Source organism: Numida meleagris, chromosome 4 (assembly GCF_002078875.1).
Source record: "Numida meleagris isolate 19003 breed g44 Domestic line chromosome 4, NumMel1.0, whole genome shotgun sequence".
Classification (NCBI taxonomy): Eukaryota; Metazoa; Chordata; class Aves; order Galliformes; family Numididae; genus Numida; species Numida meleagris.
The window spans coordinates 15,504,037-15,516,142 of NC_034412.1; the positions used below are offsets into that span (position 1 = coordinate 15,504,037).

Sequence of the window (12,106 nt, forward strand, 5' to 3'; positions counted from 1 at the left end):
AATATTTTTAATTATTAACAAAAATATTGATCACAGATTCTACATGGCTGGATCCTTACACATAGTCAGTACATAAATCCACCTGCACAAACTAGAGCCAGAGCTTGAATTTTCTCCAAGGAGTATGAGGGAATCACAGCTGGACACCTAGTGCAGGCTGGTTGCTAAGAGTATAACAGCAAGGCCTGTTCTCCTTCTCATTTGGACACACTCCCTAGTCCCCAGTAATTCTATAAGCTCTTGAGGAGACATATTCACCTCTCGCCCACCCCTGAAATACGCATGCCAGCAGCACTTGCTGCACTATCAGAGTTATGACTAGGATTCCTGCTGTGACAAATGCTTATCAGATCTACTTTTTTCTTTCTCCCAGTGTCTTTGAGTGAGTTTTGTTTCAAGGTATCCCCTCAGTCTCAAACTCCAACAACAGAATAAAAGGAGGAGGAATGAATCTTACCTGTTTACCCCACAGAGTGGGAGGAGCTCCATTCTTCAAACAAAACCAGAGTTAGAAGGAAGGTGTGTACTTAGAGCACTTCCTCAGTGTGGACATTCAAGCCACACAACACTGAAGAGTTGTCCTGAGTGTGCTGTAGAAAGTCTCCAGAAGGTCATTTCATGGGGGACAATCCTGCCAATAACCATTCTGCACAGCTTAACCAGGGAGAGGAGAATGAAATGGTGAGTCGTTTTATCTTTGTCTAGGTCTTTCTCAACTCAAAGCAGCAGATGGCACGTGTTCTGCAATAAAGTGCTACAGTCCATAATTTAATTATGGATGGTGGTGTCTCCATAGCAGAAACATACAGTTATAAAGAGATATATATGTATATATATATATATATATTTTTTTTTTTTTTAACTGAAAGAATACTAAGTTGTGTATGTCCACTCTATGTAATTGATTTTCACCTCCATCAGAGGATAACTTCACAGAATCTTAGAAGGAGGCAACAGAATATTGATGTAAAACTAGCTGGTGCTGGCCTTGTCTCAGCCTGAGGATTGGCCTAGAGTAGTGTTCCTAACCATTTAACAGCTGAATCTCTAGGGTCAGCTCCATCTGCATGAGATGAAAACACTGATTTTCTCTGGATCAAAAAAACCCACTTTTTATGTTTGTATAAATTGTTAGTCAAAGCAGTCTGTTGAATTAGCAACATTGTTTTAGCCTGAGAACCTTTATTAAACTGGATTTCTAATTACTGAACTATGGTATTTCCAGGGAGGAGTGTGTTGTTGAGTGTGTTTCTAATAGAACAACACTGAATTTTGCTCCTGGCTTCAGAGGGAATGGGAACAAACCTCTAATGAAAGAGTTTCCAATTGCTAAGAATGAGATTCAGATATTAAATTCATTGTGAATCTTTACCAGTCTTTCAAGTCTAATCCTATTATCTGTTGCTATAGCAACAAGTTATTAGTAATGGGGTACTTGGTGATTGAGTTGCCAGAATTATGATATTTCACAGCCACTGTTCAGATTCCTTGCTCTTCAGTAGCTATAAGCCATGTTTTCACCAAGGAAAAGGGTGCCTGAACTTGTTTCACTTTTGCATTTAATTTCTACTGACCATATGACTCTGCAGTTGCAGGAAATTTTTCTTTTAACCATAAGTAACAGACTTGCTGGATATTAGAGTAATAAGCCCTTGAGAGCTGGCTTTGTATGATTGTAAATGCAGCTAAGAGCCTTTCATTGAATAATAGTGTTTTCTGCCAAATGAGCAGATCTGACAGTCCAGTAATCTGTTGTCCCTCCCTAGACCCCTCACTCACAAATGGAAACCCTTCTCTATTTGCCAATCTTCTAACTGTTAGGAGTTCCAAGAGAAAGGGATTGTTAACAGGCAAGGAAACAGTTTTACAATACACTACAATTAATTAAAAATTATGGCGCAGAGATGAGATGAGTCCTGAGTACCAGCCTCTTTTGTAGGCAGTGCTACATCCGATGAAATAACAAGAAATCCTTTGGGGTGCTACATATGGCTAATCTTAGCTTTGGTTTCCACCATCTCTTAGTTTTCTGTTGTTATGAACTCAGGTTATTTGGCTGCATGTTATATATCAAGCCCTAACAACCTGCCCATGGAATACAGAAGTTGCCATTGTGCAAATCCGTATATTTCAGGCCAGCATGTCTACATTAGCACTACTTCCTTGTGCAATGAAATACAAGCCAGCAGAAGTTATTCTCTTCTCTAGCAACATAAAACCAAGCTGACAGGTATGCTCTTACTGGTGACATCAACACCAGGATTTTTGTTAGCCCAGTGAGCACTGTTTGTCATCGTGGACATAGATTTTCTTGGGAGATCTTTCAGAATAGACCTAGCAAATCCTGAATAAGCTTGGAGGGTTTCCAAACACTAATTACTCTAAGACATTCATATGGCTAGATAAACTTCCTGAGAAACTTGCACTATATGTGTGCCTGTTCCCACTTTTTCATACACATTGTGATTACCAGTGTTGTGGGTCTAATATTCACCTTTTTTTCTTTCTTGAGAAGGGCATATTTTGAGAATTCTTCTGAAGAACAATTCCACTTGTTGACTTATTTGACAAGTGAGAAGTGATTTTACTTATTCTGTTTCTGTTTAAGCAAGGAATTATGTATCTACTAAATATTTTTATGAATCCATCATTCATTGCTACAGTTCTTCCTGCTGAAGGCACAGTCAGAAAAACACCTGAATCTAATAGCACGTTTTGTTCTGAAGCAGAGTACTGAAAAAGGGAGCTTTGGGACAAGTCAGGTTTGGAACTCTGTTTGTTTCCCTGTTCAGTTTTACATCTGAATAATGTGGCCCAGGTAACCTGCTCCAGACATTTCCAAACCTCGGAAAAACCTTGCTTTACTTCGGCTTTAGTTTCCTGCTGCACATCCAAATATGAAACAGTGGTTAACATCTGATGTTTATTCTTTCCCAGGTCATTGCCTGTAGAGCTCCTGAACGCCCACGTTCAGAAATGTCGTGTTCATCAAGAAACAAACCAACCTGAACCAACACTAGTGTTCTTAGGGCAGAATGTGCACTGTATCAAAACTGCTTGAAAGTATCTATCTCAGGCAAGTCCCTTGTCAGAATCAGCGAGATTTAACAGTACTGGATGACCTGAGAGCAAGACCACTTTTTTTCCCATGCTATTTTCCTTCTCTTCCTGCATCCTAGTTTTCAAGATGGAGAATGCTGATGCTTTCTTGATTTTGGAAAATATTTTGAGATCTAGGGGATTAAACTGATTTGTTTTGTTTTGTTTGAGGGGGAAACAAAGGCCTGAAAACATGCAGATGTAGGTAGAACTCAGATTTTGATATATAGATGCCTGTTTTTCTAGGCAGAGAAAGACAGAATCTGCCTTAGCCCTGTGCATTCTGTTTGCTCTGTTTGCTTGCTGTTTCTGTTTGCTTGCTGTTCCGTGAATGCCCTGTAGTGTACAAGGATTAATTGTTTGCAGTATATTTTTATTTAAGCCCTTTTGGAAGTTGATTTGCATAAACCAGGAAGCTTCATTTCAAAAATACAAAAAATTGGACCGATGCATTTTGCCACATGACTCACCCCAACTTTGCCATTGTGAAAGAGGACACCATTATCCCTCCAAACACATTGCTTTGTTGGGTGGACCTCTTGGTTAAACTGACATGTAAGGCTTGGGGAATCATTCGGCATTTCTGAAGAGAAGAATACAGCCAACAGAAGATGAACTCAAATGACTGCCAATCACACACTAGGTGCCCACCCTCACCCTTTTTAATTGTACTAACTACAGCTTTATTGACCTCTCAGACTTTGGGTGTAAGGCACAAAAGCTGGAAATTAAAGGAATGAATCACTCACAGAAGCAAGATGCACATGGCAGCAATCTCATTCTTCCCCACCCTGATATACAGGCCCATCCTAATTTGAAAAGATTATTCTAGTTATTTCAGATCCAGCTATTTACTGCAGGAAATCTGAAGGCACGCTCTTTTAACAGTTCTTCCCTTAGGCATCTCTATCTACTTGGGAGTTTCTTTACCTTGCTGACAAGCTGTAATGTCTAGAGACAGGCATCCGCATCTCACTCATAACTAATTGATGCAAACAGTGAGTTTGCATCGTTGTATGTACTACTCTGTATGCTGGTGCTAACACTAACTTTGTAACTTTTTGTTGAGAATACAACTAGACAAAAGTGCGTGGAAAGCCTTTTACCTGTCTATGGGAGCAATTAGTGAATACTAATAGCACAAGACTGCCACCCCAACCACCTTAAAACAGTGTTCCTTATCTGCTGGCCTGCATGAGCTTCCTTCTGTCTGCTATAGAGTACCTTACATGCTGCTCAGAGACTATGGAAACCTTTGAAAATGCTGCACATGTGCATCTCTAGGTGGTATAAACAGGTCCTGCACAGTGCAAGCCACTTGATTGCATAGCCTCCCATTTTTTTTCACAGTTGCCATTTTCTTCTGTTTAGAAGCCCTGTGAAGACCACCTAGGTGAATGGAGTCCATCTTTTGGGGAATGACAGAGGGCAGGCAGGTTGTTGCAGTGAGCGGAAACACTGGGTAGGGCCTGCGTTTCGCATAATAAGCAAAGACACCAGCACAGAACCAGGAATTATGTATTACTCATCCTTCCAATTACATTATCTTTTCTTCTCCCCTTGTGAATGGATCTTGCAATATCTGTAGCTGCAGATATCTGATCTTGAGAAGCAGATTGCACAATTGCTGCAGATATACTAAGAAGAAGGAGATTGAGGAATCTTAACCCTTACGTTAGCAAATTCTCTTGGTCATCTGATATAATTGCAGCTATTCTATCTTTCACTTAGATCAGGACTCGGTCTGCTCTGTAAAGTCACTTTGTACATTTTGTTTCACCTTTACCCAGCCTCTGATGGCACTGTAGAGAGAGAATTTGGCCATGGTACCATGACCTGGCAGTTCTTAAACTATAATGCTGACAGTCATCCCTTTGAAGTTTTGGGCAGGTCACCTTGCCTCATTGTAACAATTTCCCTAGCTTTAAAAAAGGAATAATGATACCTACTCATACAGCTACAGAGAGTAGCTTCCTTTTGCCCTCTGAACATAAAGAGCATTGTGCAAGTGTTCATTAGCTGTTCCTAATAACAGTTATTATTATTTTGGGATGTTAGGACAGTAGCATATTGGCAAGGTCCCAAATCCCCACACTGGAGCTGTCGTGGAAGGTGGTAAGAGCCCTACAAATACTGTGTCATTGCCAAGTTTTACAATGCAGCTCCAGCTTGTCTCACCCAGGGATCTTAAGAAAAGCTGACCAAGCAAGCTTGGCTTCCTGTCTCAAGGCCTAAAAATTAGGACTTTTATATTTTGATATCATTTCAACTCATTCTTACTTTTTCATCCACAGGATCACAACGAATTAAAATTATATTAAAAGTTTGGAGAGGCTACAGGAATCCAGATTTTGTGCAGGTGGATGAAAACTATGCAAAAAGCGCAATTATTTTCTGGTCATGTACTATAAAGAAGCTAAACGAATGTTCCATGACTCTTTTATTCACTGTATCTACCTAGCAGTATCTATGGAAGAGCAGTGGATGATGGGAAGCTATATTATTCCAGGTGTGCAAGAATGATTCTTTCCTTGTCTTTGCTGTACAGGAAATTTTTGGCTACAAAACCCAGGGCTGCCGGAAGGCCCTGTGCATTGCTGGGTACATCTTGTCCTGCGGGGCTCTGCTGCTGCTGTTCTACTGGAAGCCGGAATGGGATGTGTGGGCAAACTGTGTCCCCTGCAGCTTGGAAGAAGCAGACATTGTGTTGCTTAGAACAACAGTAGGTGCCTGCTTTAATCCTTAAATTAGTCGCTAGTATGTAGTTAATTGGAAGGTGAGTTAGTTGGAATGAATCCAGTTAGCTGAAATCTCTCATGTTGCTGATGTATTGCAGTAATATCTTACATTTGGCATAATTGAGCTACAGAACTCTCAAGCATTACACAAACTCTTTGTAAGATGATGATTGGAATGAAGGTTAACAGCTGATCTGGCAATGAACTAAAAAACTGTGGTGAAAAATCTGTAATATCTGTGATTTCATGCCCGCATTCTTTGCTCTCAAGTCTTCCCGCTCCCTTCCACTGTCCCCATGTTTTCTACACTGCAAATCCATTCTCAAGATTCTAAAGCATCAATCCTTCTCCGTGCCCATTAAGATGATAATCCTGCAGAGAATGCTTTCAGGGCTGTTATGTTTGGCTGGTAGTTCTTCCATCTGTTGAGGACCGTGCTGAAGCTCTGCAACGTACCTTGATTTTGTTTCATGGAAACTGCTGCAAAACTGAAAGAAGCAAACTGAAACTTGATTCTGAATCCTAGCTGAGCCTGAATACTGCAGGAGCTGGCAGGGTTGGTTTACTTCCAGAAGTCTCATTTCTTTTCTTTTTTCCTTTTTTTTTTTTTTTTTTTTTTTTTTTGCTTTAAAGATTCCTGAATAATGGCATGTGCAGTTACAAACTGTGCTGCCATTGTACCTGAGCTACCTTCTCAAATGAGCACAACAGTTTGCAGTTAGAATGCTGGGCTTTGGAAATCACAGATCCGCCTGTTGCTTGTTTTATATGGAAACAATCTGCCATCTAATATGCCAGGGGGGAGATTTAAAAAACATTTATTTTTTTTTTAAGAAGCATATTAGGTTTAATCTCACTTTTTAATCTTCAGTTCAGTTTGCATTTTTAATTACCCACTCTCGTGTGTCATTTTAAATGGATTTGCCATGCCAAGCACTTTTCAGATAAACAGGTTTTAAAGTGATCCTTTGTGTAATTAAACAAGAATTGAATCATATCGTAAATTCTTCTTATCAGTAAGCTCTCTGAAAATATGCTCTGGGCATTGGCAATTGCAAATTTCTTTCTTGTGTTCTTTGCATGAAAATGACAGGCATTTTTCCCTATGTTCTTTCTGATTCTGTTAGTTCTCAAATATGATGGCTACTGCTAATGAAAATACAAGTAATCTTTTCAGCTTGATCCTCAGAGTTCTCTTTTGCCCTACATAAAACCTTCATTCATAATTTATCATCATCTCTGCAATGGCAATTGAAGAGCCTATTAACTCACTTTTGTTATTGAAGTTTGTCTCACTTTAATTTAAATAATGAGCACCTGTGTTATTGACTGCTTCCCATCTCAATCTACATCCCAATGTCACCTAATTCTGAAATTTAAATTAAATATCAGAAAATAAATGTTTTTTGACTCGAAATATGGGTGTAAGGAGAGAAGTGCACAAATAATTAAGACATATGAAAACTTTTAAAGATCTTCTGAGCCCTTGAAACTATTCAAAAAGATGCATATTTGGTACAGAATCTTATATTTCTGTTACCAGTTCCAAGGAAAGTGTAACAACTTAGTTTTTGGAACCTGGCTAGCTGAGGTAATCAGCTTTTTCCATCTGTCCAACTTCTTACATACTGAATACGCTATATAAGTCAGTCATAGAGCTGGCTTCAATGCATGTGGTTCGGTGTTCATATCTGAGACTTAACATGCTGGTGCTTATTACAGTAGTTGCTCAGATCTCTAAGACTGAACTACCAGTGCTAGTTATCAGGCAGTTCCAATGTTGAACATATTTCAATACAAAAATAGCAAGATCACGAGCTGAGTTTGTGGCAAAATCTTGTCTAAGGTAAGAGAGTAATGGTGCTAACACACTAGTTCCAATGAGATGTTAACACAGGAGTGACTGTGAAAAGCATTAAATACGCATCTTGCAGTACACAACCGTATGCTTTTTGACCTTTTCTTTACAGCACGATCACTACATCTCAGATTGTCCCATACTATTTGCCTGTTCATTGATCACGACCTGAGTGTTCACATTCCATCCTTATCAGCCAAGCAACAGACCTCTGCTCAGTGAATTACTTTGAAGTACTCACATTTTGACAGGACTGTGGTTTTGCTCCCATTCTGCTGATTTATCTATCAATCACAGGTGCTGGAAGGCTAGTTCTCGGATAGTTCTTCAAAAAAGTTGAGCAATTCTCTAGAAAAGCCTACAGTAATCATTCACTTTACAGTGATAGTGAGTTTTGTCTGATTTTGAGGGAAATTGTGCCACTTCTTCTTTTATATGTGTTTAGGATGAATTTCGGATTTATTCACGTAAGAATGTGACATGGATCTCTGTGTCTGGAATTATCAAAAGTAGATCGGATTATCCAAGCATTGCTGAGGAAGATTCAATCTTCAGCAAAGCCTTAATGAAGCCAAGTTTACAGGTAAGTCAATTATTGCCTGCAGCATCTGGGAGACATAGCAAATCTCAACCAGGCTTCATGGGGTGAAAGTGAGCTGTGAAACATACCCAGCTAAGAGACCTGCTGCTTGATAACACAGTGAGCTGAGAAAAAATGAGCTTAGAGAACTGCATTAACCTCTGTAAAAATCCTCTTTTATTCCAAGGACAGATATAAAAAAGAGATTATAAATAGGAGACCCTCAAAACACTGGGTTGGCAGTGAAGAACCAGACTTCCATATCAAAAACTCAATCCTGGCATAGAAGAATGCAGGGGTACCTATGTGTCTGAAGGGAAACTGAGTAACTGAACATCACAACTCCAATACCAACATGAAAACAGGGATGAATGCAGCTGAAGGGGTATAGAGCAGAAAAGTGCCCAGGCAGAACTGTATCAAGAGCTCCAAAAATGTTTGATCAAGGAGTCTGGGAAACATATTTTCCTTTCTTGCCTTTGTATGCATCAATTTGTGATTTAATGCGCATTTGTTGGAGTCGGGTCTTGATCTGTCCACTGTTCTTGCAAAAATGTATCCTGTCCTCTTCCAGTTTCAGAGCTGGGAGATGCCAGTGAGGCACTGGGAAGAAGGTAAAGGATTAATTGATCCAAGCAGATCACACTGTCCCTCATGATTTGTGTAAACACAGTTATCCGTCTTTCAGAACAAGGACCAGATAGAGTCGTTCTATGTCTTGTTTAGCATCACCCATCACATTGAGTAAGCAGTAGGACTGCAATGGTTATGTATAAATATATAAATACATTTGCTAATATATGGCTCTTGATTATAGACACTAGATCACTGCATTTGGTAGCCCATAAAAGAGCTATATGCCCTTCCAAGAAATAGATTTCTAACTTGTTAGCATTTATTTTTGTATCGAGAGCAATTTTTCATGAGAAATTTTCATTATAAACATAACTTCAGCTGAGCAAAGCTATTGCCTTTTTTTGCTGTTTTGTGTGGGCATATCTTAATGTGCATATGAAATTTTAATGCCAGCTAGTTTAATCAACTGGCACAGTATGAAAGTGAGGACTGATTTGTAACATTCTTCAGAGGATCGAATTAGCAACAGAAAAACAAAACAAAACAATATAGCCACTAAATAATAGACCCTTTGAGCAACACTCAGATCAGTCAAAACATCTAGGTAGAAAAGAACAGACTTCAAGAAGCAAAGAGCAAACAGTTTAATACTTCACTAACAACTCAAAAGCCTTTACTTACATGCTGTTTATAAAACCATATTGCCTTTTAAGCTACCTAATTCCACAGAGTACTGTGTAGTGCCCAAGAGCTCTCCAAGGTCTACTCCTGCAGCAAGCTGTGTCCCTCATTTCCCAGTCCAGTTTTTAGCATTTCAAATATTGTAATTCCTTTGCATGCGCATCCTAAATGCAGACCTCTTTTTAGGTTAATGACTGTGGTTATAGGTCCATTCTGAATCAGGGTATGAGTTCAGTATAAATTTCATTGTCTTATTGCATTGAATAGGGAGAATCTCTTAGAATTGCTTTCTCATATGTATTGGTGCATTGCCTTCTTCCAGCTGGTATAAAACACCATTATCTCTAATAGGCTTCATTATTATTGCACAGGGCAGGACATTCTCCTTTGCATGTCGTGAATGACAGCACGCGTTCCTCACAGATAACTGCTCTGCAAGGGCTAAGAATTAGCAGTGGCTCAGTAACCATCCTGGAATAGCCTTTCTTGTCCATTGCTTTATTTTGCAGGTGAAATGTATCCAAGTACAAAAAATCCGCTATGTCTGGGATATCTATTCAAAACAGTTCCAGAAAGTTGGGTGAGTTCCATACACTGATTACACAAGTCTTGGAGGAATTCAAACATTTTGGGACTAGTGTCCTAAGGAAAACATACTGTTTATGTTTTAGAGCCCTAGAAGACCACCACACTTGTTCAGCTATACACACCAAATTTGGTTCTGGTCTTACCTGCAGTGAACAGAGTCTAAGGTACATATTTTAAAACACTCTGAGTACTCAGCATACGGATTTCAAAGAGATTGAAATTCATTTTTTCTGGTGCACTTTTCTTGAGCTTCTTTGGTAAAAATTAATATGCACATAATCTTAGATGAAGTGGCCATGATTGAAAAGTTGAATTGAAAATGCTAGAGAATGCTGTGTGTTCCTTGTCAAGGTTTTTAAAATGTCTCTGACTATTCATCACTGTTACTTTTCTCAATCAAGAAAGAAGTATGCTTTGTAACTAACTCTGAGCTGTTCTTGCTTGAAGTAGCAGAAAAGCTCCATGGAATGGTGCAGATAAGTTGTATGTGTGCTTCTTCAGTGGGACTCCATGTAGTTTTATTGGACTTATATTGAATTGGCTGTGCGAGCCATTTCTTGGCTCGTGGTTTGAGTTAATTTCACTGATAAAGTCATCTTTTCTGACATAAGCAATGTAAGGGTTATTTTTTAAATTCTTTTTCTTGGAGAAAGATCCTCACAGACTTTAAATTGGGATCGGTACAAGCCTTTGGGATCGTTAACAGCTGCAACTTCTTGAGCAAGCTACATAGTCACTATTTTACCTGTAAATGATGCATCTTTTCCCCATACAGGAGAGTGATATGCGGGCCAAACACTATTGATGTTCCAGTGATTCCTATTTGGAAACTACTCATCAAAGAGGTTCAGCATTTCTGTCAATTTTATTCTTAAGGCTACTTTGGAAGGCAGACTGTACTTATAGAATACGATGGACTCTATGTCTCATTAGTTTTTTAGTACTCACCTATCAAGCACATCATTTTTTCAAATCCTATTTGTGAAATCATCATAAATTCATTTATTCTCCATTGTTCCATATGCACCACCCCTACACTTGTGTAGCTGCTTACTGTTTGCATGTATCTGTGTCCTGGGAGCTCATTCTGTTAGCCTTACAAGGGTCAGTGAATGTTTACAAGCTGCGCTGGAAATCAAATCTTCCAGGCAAAGGCTATCTCTGAATCAGCAGAGATGAAGTGAATAGCACTAGCTGGCATACGCCTACGGCTGCATAGCAATGTGTAAAGTGCCAACATCCTTTTTGACTGCAACAGAATATATGCATGGCCTGAGCAGAGAGTTTGTGGTGATGTATTTACCCAAGGTATGTGAGCTCCATGCTCACTTCATAGCCTGATCTCAGCTTCTTGTAAAGAACAAAGCAAAACAAGGATTGGGGACTGGGTTGATTGGATTGAACCATTCACATTGCAAATAACATCCTTATTGGCCCTGATTGTTTGGCACTTTTGTTCCATGGAGATGGGCCAGACTGATTAGGCTGGGCCACTGCTCACAAAATCAGAAAGGTGGTGGGGAGAGATAGCACTTAACTCCATAGCTTTTATTCCAACCTAGCTCTAGCAAGATGGGCTGTCTGGGGATATGGGAGCCATTTAGATATAGCCAACTCTTGAGTAATTCTTTCTCTCCAAACAGGTCTTAAATCCATTTTACGTGTTCCAGCTGTTCAGTGTGTGTCTGTGGTTTGCTGAAGATTACATAGAGTATGCTGCTGCCATCATAATCATGTCTCTCCTCTCAATTTCTTTGACTGTATATGATCTTAGAGAGGTAAGTGAAACATCTCACCTTTCTCCACAAGGAAGTCTTATTTCTAATATCTGGGAAAGCCCAGGATGTTGCAACAAGCACATGTTCTGGGCTATGAGAGTTACTCAAATGTTTAGTCCTGTAGTAGCAGGTGCAGTGGCTTGGCCTCCTAGTCATTATAATCTGTGTGGTACTTTAACCACATCCTCCCTTCCCCATTCCAGTGCTT

General features: G+C 39.5%; 1 protein-coding gene across 6 annotated transcripts in view; it reads left to right on the forward strand.

Annotated features, from left to right (window-relative positions):
- ATP13A4 (ATPase 13A4) overlaps positions 495-12,106 on the forward strand; it is a 33,963-nt gene continuing 22,351 nt past the window's right edge. For 4 of the 6 annotated variants that reach the window (XR_002437661.1, XR_002437662.1, XM_021393332.1 and 1 more), the window contains exons 1-7: positions 495-681; positions 5,648-5,821; positions 8,141-8,278; positions 10,042-10,112; positions 10,204-10,284; positions 10,896-10,965; positions 11,764-11,898. Coding sequence is in view for 4 of the 6 variants with exons in the window: in XM_021393332.1 (XP_021249007.1) it covers positions 619-681; positions 5,648-5,821; positions 8,141-8,278; positions 10,042-10,112; positions 10,204-10,284; positions 10,896-10,965; positions 11,764-11,898 (732 nt within the window). In the remaining 2 variants the exon portion in view is untranslated. Of the gene's footprint in view, positions 682-5,647; positions 5,822-8,140; positions 8,279-10,041; positions 10,113-10,203; positions 10,285-10,895; positions 10,966-11,763; positions 11,899-12,106 lie in introns of those variants that run through there. The other 2 variants (XM_021393331.1, XM_021393334.1) reach the window with 2 other exon arrangements.